Raw genomic sequence first — 16,409 nt, forward strand, 5'->3', positions numbered from 1 at the left:
TTTAAGGAGCCTCTAGCACAACTTCAAGCATACCATTTGCATCATGGGGTGCCAGAAGGAGAAGATAGCAAGATACTGAAAACCTATTTGAAGAAATAATGACAGAAAACTTCCCCTACCTGGTGAAAGGAATAGACTTACAAGTCCAGGAAGTGTGGAGAGTCCCAAACAAGAGGAACCCAAAGAGGCCCACACCAAGACACATCATAATTAAAAGGCCAAGGGTTAAAAACAAAGAAAGAATCTTAAAAGCAGCAAGAGAAAAGCAGTTAGTTACTTACAAGGGAGCATCCATACAACTGTCAGCTGATTTCTCAACAGAAACTTCGCAGGCCAGAAGGGAGTGGCAAGAAATATTCATAGTGATGATAACAAGGACCTACAACCAAGATTACTCTACCCAGCAAAACTCTCATTGAGAATTGAAGGTCAGATAAAGAGCTTCACAGACAAGAAAAAGCTAAAGGAGTTCATCACCACCAAACCAGTATTACATGAAATGTTGAAGGGTCTTCTTTAAGAAGAGGAAGAAGAAGAAGAAAAAAAAGATAAAAACCATGAACAATAAAATGGCAATAAATACGTATCTACCAACAACTGAATCTATAAATCTATAAAAGTGAACAAGAAATTTAATGAATAAAATGACTAATTAGGAACTAGGGGCATGGACTCCTTTCTATATAAATCAGCTCCTCTCTGGCTCTGAGGCCACACTTTTCCATTCCACTGAAGAGTGCATTTCACCGGCTAAGCTAAACCACCAAAAATGCCTCATTGGAACAGGGGCCAAACCAGCAATTGGTGTTAACTACAGAGGAAACACCTTTCCTGACTGCTGATTGGTTAAGCTCCCTGTATGCCACTGGTAATATTCTTAGTAACTTGGGTAATAAGAGTCCAAAAAGTGATCTAGGGTTTTTTTTTACCACATTCCTGGAGAAAAAAATGAAGGTCTGCTGCTGGAGGGTTAAGAAATGTCATATCCTGTCTTAGCCAGTTTGGCTCAGTGGATAATGCCTCGGCCTGCCCAACGCAGTTTCTGGGTTCAATTCTGACCAAGGGCATGTACCTAGGTTGCAGGTTCCTTCCTGGCTCCAGCCCAGGTCAGGGCTCATGCAGGAGGCAACCAATCAAAGTGTTCCTCTCACTTTGATGTTTCTCTCTGTCTTTCCCTTTCTCTTCCACATTCTCTAAAAATCAATGGAAACATATCCCCAGGTGAGGATAAAGAAAGAAAGAAATGTCATATCCTATGAAAGACACTTCTTGAAAATGCCTAAAGAAAGATGTCATTTTATCAAAACAACAATGAGGTACCATCTCACACCTGTCAGAATGGCCATCATCAACAAATCAACAAACGACAAGTGCTGGAGAGGATGTGGAGAAAAAGGAACACTTGTGCACTGCTGGTGGGAATGCAGACTGGTGCAGCCACTATGGAAGACAGTATGGAGTTTCCTCAAAAAGCTGGAAATGGAACTCCCATTTGACCCTGTGATCCCACTTCTAGGAATATATCCCAAGAAACCAGAAACACCAATCAGAAAGGATATATGCACCCATATGTTCACAGCAGCACAATTCACCATAGCTAAGATCTGGAAACAGCCTAAGTGCCCATCAGTAGATGAATGGATTAGAAAACTGTGGTACATCTACACGATGGAATACTATGCTGCTGTTAAAAAGAAGGAACTCATACCATTTGCAACAGCATGGATGGAACTGGAGAGCATTATGCTAAGTGAAACAAGCCAGTTAATGAAGGAAAAATACCACATGATCTCACTCATTCATGGATAATTAAGACCTTTACAAACTTTTGAACAATAATAGATACAGAGGCAGAGCTGCCTCAAACTGATTGTCAAACTGCAGTGGGAAGGCCAGGGAGGGTTGGGGGACAGGAGGGAGGGGAGTAAGAGATCAACCGAAGGACTTGTATGCATCCATATAACCATAACTAATGGACATAAGACACTGTGGGGTAAGGGAGGGCAGGGGCTTGTCAAGGGCGGCGGGGAAAAAAGGACACTTATGTAATACCCTTTGTAATACTTTTAGCCAAAAATAAAAATTAAAAAAAAAAAAAAAAAAAAAGAAAAGAAGGATGTCATTTTTTCATGGTGAAGGGACTGGAGTCCATGTTGATGAAAACACCTTGGTGGCTGCGGTGACTGGCAGTGGCTGCAACAGTGCGGTGATGGGGCTGGTGCCTTCCCCTGATCAGCTCGGTCGACTCCCACAAAGGGAGGCCAGACTGTGGCTTAGGCCCACTCCCCAAGGAGAGCAGGGAGCAGGTAGTAGGACATCCCCTAGGGCTCCCAATATGTGATAGGGGGCAAGCTGGGCTGAGGGAACCCCCTCCCTAGTGCACAAATTTTTGTGCACCGGGCTCCTAGTCAATAATAACTCTAAATGTAAATGGAGTAAATGCTCCAGTCAAAAGACATAGGGTGAATGAATGGATACAAAAACATGACCCAACTATATACTGTATACAAGAGACCGACCTCAACAAAGAACAAAGGATTCACCCAGAAAAAGTGAAGGGATGGACAAAATTCTTCAGGTAAATGAAAATGAAATAAAAGCTGGGGTAGCAATACTTATGTCTGAGAAAATAGACCTCAAAGTGAGGGCCATAACAAGAGATAATGAAGGCCACTGCATAATACTAAAGGGATCAATACAACAAGATGACATAATTCTAGTAAACATATGCACGCAATATAGGAGCACCTAAATATATATAAATAACTTCTGGAGGATAAAGGGAGAGATTGACAGCAATACAATCATAGCAGGGTACGTTAACACCCCATTGACATCACAATATAGATATTCTAGACAAAACAACAAGGAGACAGCAATCCTAATCAGTACAATAGATCAGATGGAATTAATTGACATTTTCAGAACATTTCACCACAAAGCTACAGAATATATATTTTTCTCAAATGTACATAGGAAAATTTCAAAGATAGACCACAGGTTAAAACACAAACTAAGTCTCCACAAGTTCAAGAAGATTTTAATCATATCAAGCATCTTCTCAGATCACAATGGCATGAAATGAGAAATCAGGTACAATAAAAATACTAAAAAACATTCAATCACATGGAGGCTAAATAGCATGTTATTAAACAGTGAATGGGTTACCAAAGAGATCAAAGAAGAAATGAAAAACATCCTGGAAACAAATAACAATGAAAACACAACAATCCAAAATCTATGGGGCACAGTGAAAGCAGTCCAGAGAAGGAAGTTCATAGGGCTACTGGCCTACGTAAAAACAAAACAAAACAAAACAAAACAAGAAAGACTTGTAATAAGTTATCTTACCCTACAACTTAAAGAATTAGAAAAAGAGCAACATGAAAAATTCAGAGTAAGTAGATGGGAGGAAATCATATAGATCAGAGCAGAAATAAATGACATAGAGACCAAAAAAACCCCACAAAAAATACAAAAGAACTGGTTCTTTATGAACCTCTAGCCAGATCCATCAAGAAACAAAGAGGCCGAAACCAGTTTGGCTTAGTGGATAGAGCGTCCGCCTGCGGACTGAAAGGTCCCAGGTTCGATTCCGGTCAAGGGCATGTACCTGGGTTGCGGGCACATCCCCAGTGGGAGATGTGCAGGAGGCAGCTGATCGATGTTTCTCTCTCATCGATGTTTCTAACTCTCTATCTCACTCCCTTCCTCTCTGTAAAAAAGTCAATAAAATATATTAAAAAAAAAAAAGAAACAAAGAGAGCCCTAGCCGGTTTGGCTCAGTGGATAGAGCGTTGGCCTATGGACTGAAGGGTCCCAGGTTCGATTCCGGTCAAGGGCACATGCCCAGGTTGTGGGCTTGATCCCCAGTGCGGGGCACGCAGGAGGAAGCCGATCCATGAATCTCTCTCATCACTGATGTTTTCATCTCTCTCTCTCTCTCCCTTCCTCTCTGAAATCAATAAAAAAATATATATATTTTAAAAAAAAGAAACAAAGAGAGAGGACGCAAATAAACAAAATCAGAAAGGAAAGAGGTGAAGTAACTATTGACCCCACAAAAATACAAAAGATTAGAAACAAAATACTATGACCAACTCCATTCAACTCCAACAAATGAGACATCATGGACGAAATGGACATATTCCTAGAAAAATACAATCTTCCAAAACTCAATCAGGAAGAATCAGAAAACCTGAAAGGCCAATAACTACTGATGAAACTGAAGCAATAATAAAAAATCTTCTAGCAAACAAAAGGGCTGGTCTGGATGGCTTCACAGGGAGTTTTACCCAACATTCAAAGAAGAAATAACACCTGTCCTCTTCAAACTCTTCCAAAAAATTAAAGAGGAAGGAACACTTCCAAGCTCTTTCTATGAGGCCAGCATTACTCTAATTCCAAACCAGATAAAGACACTACAAAGAAAGATAATTACAGGCCAATATCCCTGATGAACATATTAGCAAATTGCATCCAGCAATACCTGAAGAAGTTCATACACCATGACCAAGTGGGATTTATTCCAGTGATGCAAAGCTGGTACTGAAGTATGGTAGCAATCATCTCAGGTAGAAACTATAGTTTAACTTTAACCCTGCTGTTTGGCTTCTGTACTTATTTGCTTTGTTTAACAATAGAAAAGTTACTTTGATTTTCTGAATTTATGTATGCTACCCCAATTGACTGAATCCTCCGTTGTTGGTGGTTTGAATATCCCATTGATTGTGATCTCACTGGTTTTAGAAAGCACATTCTTCTGTACCTGGGAACCAGAACAGCACAATTATCCTAAATTGCCTCAGTGGCTACAGATAATGTGTTCCGGTTGACTCAGTGGTCCCAAGACCAGAACTGCACAATTACTCTAAATTGCCTCAGTGGCTCCAGATAACGTGTTCCTGTCAACTCAGTGGTCCTAAAACCCATGGCTCCAGGCAATGTGTTTCCGTTGATTCAGTGATCTGGAGACCCAAAACTATAATTTAACTAACTTGCTCAATTCTGCTTCTGTAAATTGCTTTTTTGCAAACCAGGTTCCTCATTTCAAACCCTGAGATGTAATCAATACCTTTGTGATTTTTGCCTATATAAATCTGGTGTTGGGGCTAGGTAATTACTGCGAGATTTGGAGTGGATGGCCCCCTTGTAGTCCTGGATTTGCAATAAATGTGACTCCTTAATTCGACTTCTTGAGTCATCCTTGTGTGATTTGTGGGGGACATTAAAACAGTACAATATCCGCAAATCAATAAATGTGATGCAGCACATTAACAGACTGCAAGACAAAAATCATATGACCATATAAATTGATGCATAAAAAGCATCTGACAAAATCCAACATCCGTTTTTGATAAAAACTGTCAGCAAAGTGGGAATGGAGGGATCATACTTCAATATAGTAAAAGCGTTATATGACAAGCCTACAGCCAACATCATACTCAATGGGCAAAAACTAAAACCATTTCCCCTAAGAACAGGAACAAGACAGGGATGCCCACTTTTACCATTCTTATTCAACATAGCACTGGAAGTACTGGCCATAGTGATCAGACAAGAAGAAATAAAAGGCATCTCAATTGGAAAAGAGGAACTAAAACTCTCATTATTTGCAGATGACATGATATTGTACATAGAAAACCCTAATGACTCCACCAAAAAACTACTAGATTTAATAAATGAATTCAGCAATGTAGCAGGATATAAACTTAACACTCAGAAACGTATGGCATTTCTATACACCAATAAAGAACTCACAGAAAGAGAAACTAAACAAAAAAACAAAAACTCGTTTACCAGTACAACAAGAAAATTAAGATACCTAGGAATAAACTTAACCAAGGAGGTAAAAGACCTGTATTCTGAAAACTACAGGACGTGGAAAAAAGAGATAGAGGAAGATATAAACAATTTAAAGAATATACTGTGTTAATGGATTGGTAGAATTAACATCACTAAAATGTTCATACTACTCAAAGCAATCTATAGATTCAATGGAATCCCTATTAAAATACCAATGGCATATTCCACAGACCTAAAACAAAGTCTCCAAAATTTTATATGGAATTAAAAGAAGACCTGGAATACCTTCAGCAATCTTGAGAAAGAAGAACAAAGTTGGAGGGATCACAATATCAGATATCAAATTATACTACAAAACCACTGTAATCAAAACAGCCTGGTAATGGCGCAAGAATAGGCATAAAGATTAATGGAACAAAACAGAGATGCCAGAAATCGACCCAAGCCATTATGCTCAATTAATTTTTGACAAAGGAGGTAAGAACATACAATGGTGTCAAGATAATCTCTCCAATAAATGGTGTTAGGAACATTGGACAGATACATGCAAAAAAGTGAAACTAGACAAACAACTTACACCATACACAAAAATAAACCCAAAAGCAATAAAAAGTCATAAATGTAAAACCATAAAAATGCTAGAAGAAACCATAGGCAGCAAAATCTCAGACATCTCTTGTAGCAATATGTTTATGGATACATCTCCCCAGGCAGTGGTCAGCAAACTCATTAGTCAACAGAGCCAAATATCAACAGTACAACGATTGAAATTTCTTTTGAGAGCCAAAATTTTTAAACTTAAACTATATAGGTAGGTACACTGTTATTAACTTAATTAGGGTACTCCTAAGGCTTAAGAAGAGCCACACTCAAGGGGCCAAAAAGCCGCATGTGGCTCGCGAGCCGCAGTTTGCCGACCACAGTCCTAGGGCAAAGAAAACTAAGGAGAAAATAAACAAATGGGACTATATCAAAATTAAAAGCTTTTGCACAGCAAAAAGAAACCATCAACAAAATGAAAAGGTAGCCCACTGTAGGGAGAACATATTTGGCAATGATACATTTGATAAAAGGTTAATATCCAAAATATATATGAAACTCATACAAATTAACAAAAGAAAGACAATCCAATTGAAAAATGGGCAAAGGACCTAAATACACACTCTACAAAGTAGACATTCAGATGGCCCAGAGACATGAAAAAATGCTGAAAGTCACTGATCATCAGAGAGATGCAAATTTAAACGTCAATGAAGTATCACCTCACACTTGTCAGAATGGCTACCATCAACAAATCAACAAATGACAAGTGGTGGTCAGGATGTGGAGAAAAGGGAGTCCTTGTATGCTGCTGGTGGGAATGCAGACTGGTGCAGCCATTATGGAAAACAATATGAAGTTTTCTCAAAAAATTAAATATGGAACTGCCATTTGACTCAGTGATCCCACTTCTAGGAATATATCCTAAGAAACCTGAAACACCAATCAGAACGAATGTATGTGCCCCTATGTTCATAGCAGCACAATTATAATAGGTAAGATATGGAAACCCCCTTGTGTTACAGTAGATGAGTGAATAAAAAAGCTGTGGTACATTTATAGCATGGATTACTATGCAGCAGGAAAAGGGACAGATCTCTTACCCTTTGAGACAGCATGGAGGGACCTGGAGAGTATTATGCTAAGGGAAATAAGCCAGTTAGAGAAAGACACATGATCTTACTCATATGTGGAATCTAAGTAACAAAATAAACTGATGAACAAAATAGATCCAGAGACATAGAAACACAGAACAGACTATGGAACCTTGTGGGAAGGTGGGGAAGGGTGGGGAAGGGAAGTGATCAACCAAAGAACTTGTATGCACGTATGCATAGCCCATAGACACAGATAATAGGATAGTGAAGGCCTGTGGTGGGTGGCAGTGGTGGGCTGTAGGGGTCAATGGGGGAAAAATGGGGACATTTGTAATACTTTCAACAATAAAGATTTATAAATAAATAAATACAAGAAAAATAATTCAAAGAAATTAAGTTACTTGCACTTCAGTTTTCAAGAAAGTGAAAAAATTAAATTCTAGGATTTCCACTTTCCTGCAATGATCTGTAAACTCCCATGACGAGGGGTGGGCAAACTTTTTGACTCGAGGGCCACAATGGGTTCTTAAACTGGACTGGAGGGCCGGAACAAAGCATGGATGGAGTGTTTGGGTGAACTAATATAAATTCAAAGTAAACATCATTACATAAAAGGGTACGGTCTTTTTTTTTTTTTTTAGTTTTATTCATTTCAAACAGGCCGGATCCGGCCCGCGGGCCGTAGTTTGCCCACGGCTGCCCATGACCCTTCTGCCAAGAACATACAGATAAGAGTTTTATCCTCTAACAAAGCTACTGTACTGTTTCTGTTTTGTATGCAAGTAAGTAGGCCTCAGACCCCATTCTACTAGAATATTTTATAATCATTTAGCCCTCAGAAAGAACTGTAACATTTCTCTAATAAAAACTTTAAAACAGTAACTTTCTTACACATGGAAATTATAAAACAAAGTTGGAGTGAAAACAACATGTATGCATGTCTTTCCTCTTAGCAAAGAAAGAGTTATCCATGTAACAGGGTTGTGATGGGGTTGGGGTTAGGGTCAGATGAGCTGAATCTGGTATTCATTTAGTAAGTGTTCTTAAATGACAGCAAACACTAAAAAGCCAGACCACAGCCCTCAAGTGAAGTGCTACCCAGTGGGTAACAGCGTCTCTGACATGCTGCTTCTGGGTGAGGAACAAACCTTGGCAGCACGGCACTCTTCCTGAAGGGCTGCCACTTTCTGCTGGTATACGCTCAGGGCGCGCTGGTGCTGGTCTACAGAGGCCTTCAGGTGTTCGTGAGCGTTGTGTTTCTCAGATGTTATTTCAGCCAGCTGAATCTGGAGGCAAAATCTTTTAATTAATCTCTAGCAAATATGATTTTCACTTGTTAAACAGACTTTCTTTAAACATAAACTTGAGTTTAGAGACATGAGTTTCAAATAATTGACAGAAATATTAGAATTATTTATTATTGAAACATTTTTCCTAATAAATTAGGTTTCCTTAAAAAAAAATCATGAAAAAGAATTCCAGACTATATGTTATAGTTCAATGGAACTATATTGGGGGGGGGGGGGGAATTCAACTGACCCCCGCCCCTCCAGTATCTGTGGGGGATTGGTTCCAGAAACCCAGTGTTACAAAATCCGTGGATGCTCAAGCCCCTAATATAAAATGGCATAGAACAATGCATACAGTTGGCTCTTCACATCTGCAGATGGTTGGTTGAATCTGAGGATGCAAAACCCGCAGCTATGAAGGGCCAACTATGTGTATGATTGATATACAATAATATTTAGCAAAATCCCTAAATGGTATTTTACTTCTACATGGAAAAATTTTTCTAAATCTTAAAAAGTAAAACAAATCTTACTTTATAGACTTCTACTTGCTGCTGGCTTGCCTCTAGCTCGCTCTTTAAAGATGCTTGAAGCATTAAGTGATCAGTTTCCTACAGAATAAGAATCTTGGTTAAATTTAAAAAAGAAGTTATTCATAAATACACTATAAGTATTAAAATGTGAAACTGAGGAATTAACATACTGCTTGCTTTGAATCTGCCAGTTCTTTCTTGGTTTTCATAAGCAATTGCTTGATTTTGGTGTTGTTTTCTTCATATTGTTGCAATGAAGTCTGTAGTGAAGCTAGTATTAAGAAACAATTTCAGAAGAGATGAAATTATTTTCATGAATGTATTTAAATAAACAAGTGACAAGTCTTTTCTTTAACCTATCTTTTAAAGAAACTTGTCTTCACTTTTTATTATGGAACATTTCGGATAAATGACAGTCGTGATGATAGTGCAATAAACACTACTATGCCCATTACCTGGCTTTAACAATTACCAACACATGGCCAATCTTATTTCACCCAGTCAGGCCCACAGGTCAAATCTGACTGCTGTCTGTTTCTGTGAATAATTTTATTAAAACACAGGCTCATTTATTTACATATCATTTTTAAGGCTGCTTTAGTGCAACAATAAATAGTAAACTTGACTAACATGATAGAGACTACATGGCCTGAAAATAAAACATTTATGGCCTGGCCCTTTATAAAACAATCTTGCCAACCCCTGACCTATAGCCTCACCTGCTCTTCCCCTCCCCCTCCTTCTTCTTTTATTTTTTTTACAAGATATACTAGTACATTCATTTGTAAATATTTTAGTATATATAGAACAGGGCAAAAGTGGGTTTAAAGTTGTTCGTATAAAAAATAATACAATAATCTATATATATAAAAGCCTAGCGACTAGAATGGCAGAATGACCAAAACGACCAGAACGACCGTTGGCTATAACATGCACTGCAGTAGCCAACCAGCCTGATCCGGGCCCCCATTGGCCCCACTCCCCCGGCTGGCCCAGCCTCCAATTGACCTAGGGACCGCACCCAAGCACAAATATTGTGCACCGGGCCTCTAGTATACACACACACACACACACACACACACACAAAATGGAATATTATTCAGCAATAACAAAGAACAAAATCTTGCCATTTGTGACAGCATGGATGGACCTACAGGGTGTTATGCTAAGTGCAATAAGATAGACAAAGAAAGATAAATACTGCCCTAACCGGTTTGGCTCAGTGGGTAGAGTGTCAGCCTGCACACTAAAGGGTCCCAGGTTTGATTCCGGTCAAGGGAATGTACCTTGGTGGCGGGCACATCCCCAGTGTGTGTGTGTGTGTGTGGGGGGGGGGGGGTGTGTATATGCAGGAGGCAGCTGATCGATGTTTCTATCTCTCTATCCCTCTCCCTTCCTCTCTGTGAAAAGTCAATAAAATATATTTTTTTTTAAAAAAAGAAAGATAAATACTATATGATTTTACTTATATGTGATATAAAACAACAAACAAACAAACAAACAAAAAAACAGACCCACAAATATAGAGAACAAGCTGATGATTGCCAAAGGGGAGAGGGGTGATAAAAAAAAAAATAAGACAATGACATTTAATGACTTCCATTTTTTCTTTAAATAATAAAAAAGAAACCTGAACAAATATGTGAAAAAAACCTGTCTTCTGACATTGGACAGTAAGCAGTGTAGTACTGTGATCCCTAAAAGGAGGTAAACAACAAATGAGGTAAAAGCTCTATTATATAGTCCCTGTTCTCTGCCTGAAGCAATTTTTAAACTATGGTGCAGGAAGGGAATCCCAAACAGAGCAGAGGTCTTACTGAGTTGCAAAGATTAACAGGAACAAAATAATGCATAGAGAGCTGTAATCTGAGTAATTCTCAGATTTTATACAGTACTATAAATTGTTCATATTCCTACCAGCTACAGTAAGAAATGTTGTTGAGTACATGGGCACTCAGTAGTCCTCAGATGATTGCCACCTTAATATTGGGACTGAACTAGATCGATAGGAAAGGCTATTCTACACTTGTCCTAAAGAAGATGAAAAACAAGCCACAAAAGGATAAAACTGATCCACAAATAACTTCTTGTCATACAAAATTTAACTCTTCAAATGTATAAAAAAATTTTAGCATTCAAAAATGTCAAATTCACATCCAATTAAAAAATTATTTCCGATGAAAAAAGCAGGAAAACATTACTCATAAACAGAAAAAAACCCACCCAATCAATAGAAATAGAATGAGAAATTACAGAAATGGTGAAATTAGCAAACAATGAAATTAAAATAGCTACAACATTCTTAAGAACTTAAATAAAAACATGAACATAAAGTAGAAATAAATGAAAAATAAAAACAACAAAACAAATGGGACTTCTGGAGATAAAAAATACAGTATCTAAAGTGAGAATGTCACCAAATACAATTAACAGATTAGATAGACAATGCAGGTGAGAGAATTGAAAGACATAATAATGTAAACAATCTATAAATAAGCTCAGAATATAAAAAAAAAGAAAGAAAAAGGAAAGTGAAGGAAAAAATGAATAGATTATGACTGAGTTCTAGGACTTTATCAGTGGTCTAATGTGTGTAATTGGATTCTTGGGAAAAGAAAAGAACGGGAGGTTTATATACAAAATATTAAGGAAAATAATCACCAAAATTATGACAAACCTGAAGAAAACTATAAAAACTCCATAAATCAAAGAAGTTCAACATATCATAAACACGATACAAACAAGGAAAAAATGCACAAATGCACATCTTAAAGCTCTATACCCAGCAAAAGTATCCTTCAAAAAGGAAGGCAGGTTAAAGTTGTTTTCAGACAAATGAAACACAAGAGAATTCAATGCCTGTAGCCTGTGTCAAAAGATGTATTAAAGGAAGTTCTTCAGGCATAAGGAAAGTTATACCTTTTGGACAGAATTGGGATATATATGAAGGAGTGAAGAGCACCAGAATGATAAACATGTGGCTGAATATTAAAAACAAATTCTCTAAGTTTTTCATTTCTTTAAAATGGGTTGATAAACACTAAAATGGTCAGATAATAAATATTATAGGCTTGCAGGTCATGCAGTTTCTGTGACAATTACTCAACTGTGATGTTGCAGCATGAAAGTAGTAAAAAATGACATAAACTAATGAACATAGTTGTGTTTCTACAAAACTTTTATTTATAAAAATAGACAACTGGGCTGTGGGCCACTGTTCACTGACCTATAAAAGATAACTATTTTCAAACAAAAATAACAACAATGTATTATAACACATGTAGAATGAAAATGTATGACAAAAACAGCACAAAGGAGAAAAGAGGAGACAAATAAAGAGTGCCATTGTAAGATTCTTATATAATATACTAGAGGCCCGGTTTACGAAATTCGTGCACTGGGGGGTGGGGGTTCCCTCAGCCCTGCCTGCCCCTCTCACAGTCCGGGAGCCCTCAGTGGATGTCCTACTGATGGCCACAGTCTGGCAACAGAGGCTCGGAGCAGGCGTCCCGTGTGTGTGTGTGTGTGTGTGTGTGTGTGTGTGTGTGTGTGTCTGCTGGGGGCCTGCCCCCAGCCACACCATGGAGGCTTGGAGCAGGGGCCTCTCTGTGTTGATCTCTCAGGTCCTGGCCTCCACTGCATGTTGTACTCTCCCTTGAGCTATGGCCAGGATGGGGGTGCTGCTTGCAAGCCAAGCTTTCCTGCTCCAGGATCGCCATGGCGACGGGGGAGCAGGCCCAGCTGGGGGCTGCCCACAGGCCGGGCTTTCCCGCTTCCAGGTCTCCATGGTAACCGGGGAGCAGGCCCAGCTTGGAGCTGCCCGCAGGCCGGGCTTGCTCTCCTGCTCTCGGATCCCCATGGCAACCAGGGAGCAGGCCCAGCTGAGGGCTGACCGCAGGCTGGGCTTTCCTGCTCTTGGATCAGGCGCAGCTGGGGGCTGCCTATAGGCCGCACTTTTCTACTTACCTATGGCCGGATCACCACAGCGACCCTGGGCCCAGCAGCACTTTCCTGCTCTCCAATAGTCATAGGGTCCTGGCTGGGGGCGGGGCTTAGCAGTCCGGGGCTTAGGCAGCACGGGGTTCCCGGCTGGGGGCTCAGATGGCACATAGGGGTCCTGGCTGGGGGCGGTGCTTATGCCCCCCTGCCCAGGGCTGCACATGGGGCCCGGATGGCAGCTCGTGCTGTCCCGCCCTGCCTGTAGTATAGGATAGAGGCCTGGTGCACGTGTGGGGGCCGGCTGGTTTGCCCTGAAGGGTGTCCTGGATCAGGGTGGGAGTCCCGCTTGGGTGCCTGGCCAGCCTGGATGACGGGCTGATGGCTGTTTTTAGGCTGCCCGCACCCCCTTCAGGGTGGGGGTCCCCACTGGGGTGCCTGGACAGTCTGGATGAGGGGCTGAGGGCCATTTTCAGGCTGGCGGGTGACTGAAGCTCCCAGCCTCTCCTTTTTTTCTTTTCTTTTTTTTTGTTCTGGGATTTATTTACTTTCTATGGCTGTCACTGGAGCTGAGAGCCGGCTTTAGCTCTGAGGCCGGCTCCAGCTTGAGGCCTCGGCTGCTGAAAGCAGATATCTGGGCTTTGTTTAGCTTCTATAATTGAAACTCTGTTGCCATCACTGCCGCTCTAAGCTCTGAGCCTGCTCCTGGCAGAAAGCAGCTATCTGGAGCTTGTTTAGCTTCTATAATTGCAACATTGTTGCATCCGGAGCTCAGAGCTGGGCTGCCACAGGCTGGGAACCTTGGCTTCCTCCGTCACTGGAGCAAGCAAGCCTCCTGTTTGCTTCAGCTGCCTGGCTGCCGGCCTCCACCTTGGTTGGCAGTTAATTTGCATATCCTGCTGATTAGCCAAAGGGAAGAGTTTGGGGGTATGGTCAATTTGCATGTTTCTCTTTTATTAGATAGGACTAGAGGCCCAGTGCACCACATTCGTGCACTCCAGGATGGGGGTCCTTCAGCCCAGCCTGCGCCCTCTTGCAGTCCGGGAGCCCTTGAGGGAATGTCCGACTGACAGCTTAGGATCGCTCCCTGCCTAAGTGTCAGTCAGACATCCTTAGTGCTGCTGCAGACGCAGGAGAGGCTCCTGCCACCGCTGCTGGGCTCGCCAGCTGTGAGCCCGGCTTCTGGCTCATCGGCACTCCCTCTGTGGGAGCACACTAACCACCAGGGGGAAGCTCCTGCGTTGAGCATCTGCCCCCTGGTGGTCAGTGTGCTTCATAGTGACCAGTTGTTCTGCAGTTCGGTCGATTTGCATATTAGCCTTTTATTATATAGGCTAAAGTGGTTTAATCTACATGAAAGTAATCTCTATTAAGTTCCAGATGTACACTATAAACCATAAAGCAACCACTAAAATCTAACAAATTGGTATAGCTAATAAAAGAGATAAAACAATATAAAATAATTAATTCAAAAGATGGCAGAAAAAGAGTAAAAGGTTAAGAAATTGTAAGACAAATAGCAAACAAATAGCAAGGCAATAGATTTAAACGGAATCATATAATTATTAAAAATAAATAGCTTGGCCCTGACGGGTTTGGCTCAGTGGATAGAGCGTCAGCCTGCAGACTCAAGGGTCCCAGGTTTGATTCCGGTCAAGGGCATGTACCTGGGTTGCAGGCAAATCCCCAGTAGGGGGTGTGCAGGAGGCAGCTGGTCGATGTTTCTCTCTCATCCATGTTTCTAGCTCTCTATCCCTCTCCCTTCCTCTCTTTAAAAAACTAATAAAATATATTTAAAAAAATAAATAAATAAAAAATAAATAGCTTAAACATCTCAATTAAATAACAGACTGTCACCTTGGAGAGAAAAACAAGACTCAACTACATACTTAAGAAACACTTTACAGCTGTAGAAGATGGCGGCATAAGGTATATACCTGTACATGCCGCCCCCCACAACCACATCAAAACTACAACTAAAAGACAAAACGGCTATCATCCAGAACAACGGGAAAGCTGGCTGAGTGGAAGTTCTACAACTAGAAAGAAAGAAAAAAGTGCATTTAGACTGGGTAGGAGGTGTGGAGGCACCAAGAGCAGAGGTACAAAGGCACGCGAAACGGGCTGCAACTAGGTATACGGTTTTTTTCAATCGGAAGGGAGATACAAGCTCCCTGACTGCACTGAACCCATTTCTGGCGAGACTCTGGGGACCCAGACTCCTACAGGGTGAAAGTGGACTGTCTGGCAGCGGGTCAGAAAGTGAGGATGGCTTTCTCGCAGAACTGTTCGCAGGGATCATTGTTACTGTGGGGGTGCGGGACTCGGGGACTCAGAGACCCGGAGACGTGGACAGGGCTGATGGACAGCCATTGCTGTTTGCTCCGCCATGGTGATTCTCTGAGACCCCGCCCCACCCAATTTACAACCCCACCAAAGCTGTGCGCAGTGGTGCAAATGAATCGCCTGTCCGTTCGCAGCCTAACCTAACAAACTGCAGCTGGGTCAGAGAGCTCCAAAACTTCCAAACCCCAAACAAAGAGGAGAAATCTGCAGATCTCGCTGTAGCTCCTGTAGGTTGGACTCATCCAGTAGCTGACTATGCACCTCCTTGGAGCTCCAGGAGCCAGTGTACCCATTGGTCAGATTTAAACTCCTCACATGCATAAGTGACACACTCAAGAGGCAGACTCAGTGAGCACCAAAGCCCCACTGAAGCAAGTCCTGCCCCATAAGGGTGTCTCCAGCACAGCAGTTCTTCCACTATAGACACAGCAGGTCCTCACAGTCAATTGGCCTGGAGGTCATTTCCTCCCAGAGATACCAAAAGCAGTCAAGGCTTGACTACAACAAGACTGTGCACCCAGCCCACAAAGGGGTGCACCAAGAATGTCCACCTCAGGTGATTGTGGAGGCTGAGCCACTGGGCCCTATAGGACACCTAGCACACAAAGCCACTCTATCAACACAGGGAAGCAGCCACAATGCAAAGACAAAGAAAATGTCACAAATGAAAGAAATTGAGGAAAGCAAACTACTGGATATAGAGTTCAAAACCACAGTTATAAGGTTACTCAAGAATCTTCTACAAACCTCCGAGGAACTTAGTGAGACCTTCAAGGATCTTAATGAGAATGCCAAAAAAATGGAAAGGACCAATCAGAAATTAAGCATACACTGACTGAAATAAAGAATAATATACAGAGATC

The 16,409-nt window shown here is 41.1% G+C and overlaps 1 protein-coding gene across 2 annotated transcripts in view; it reads right to left on the reverse strand.

Moving 5' to 3' along the window:
- Positions 1 to 16,409, reverse strand: part of GCC2 (GRIP and coiled-coil domain containing 2) — a 95,821-nt gene that overhangs the window by 21,611 nt on the left and 57,801 nt on the right. For both annotated transcript variants that reach the window (XM_070405867.1, XM_070405868.1), the window contains exons 14-16: positions 9,435 to 9,535; positions 9,265 to 9,342; positions 8,591 to 8,728 (exon numbers count right to left, since the gene is read on the reverse strand). In XM_070405867.1, coding sequence (XP_070261968.1) covers positions 8,591 to 8,728; positions 9,265 to 9,342; positions 9,435 to 9,535 — 317 coding nt within the window. The remainder of the gene's footprint in view (positions 1 to 8,590; positions 8,729 to 9,264; positions 9,343 to 9,434; positions 9,536 to 16,409) is intronic.

Source organism: Myotis yumanensis, unplaced genomic scaffold (assembly GCF_028538775.1).
Source record: "Myotis yumanensis isolate MYYU_CA2020_CCGP unplaced genomic scaffold, mMyoYum1.0.hap1 SCAF_2, whole genome shotgun sequence".
Taxonomy (NCBI): domain Eukaryota; kingdom Metazoa; phylum Chordata; class Mammalia; order Chiroptera; family Vespertilionidae; genus Myotis; species Myotis yumanensis.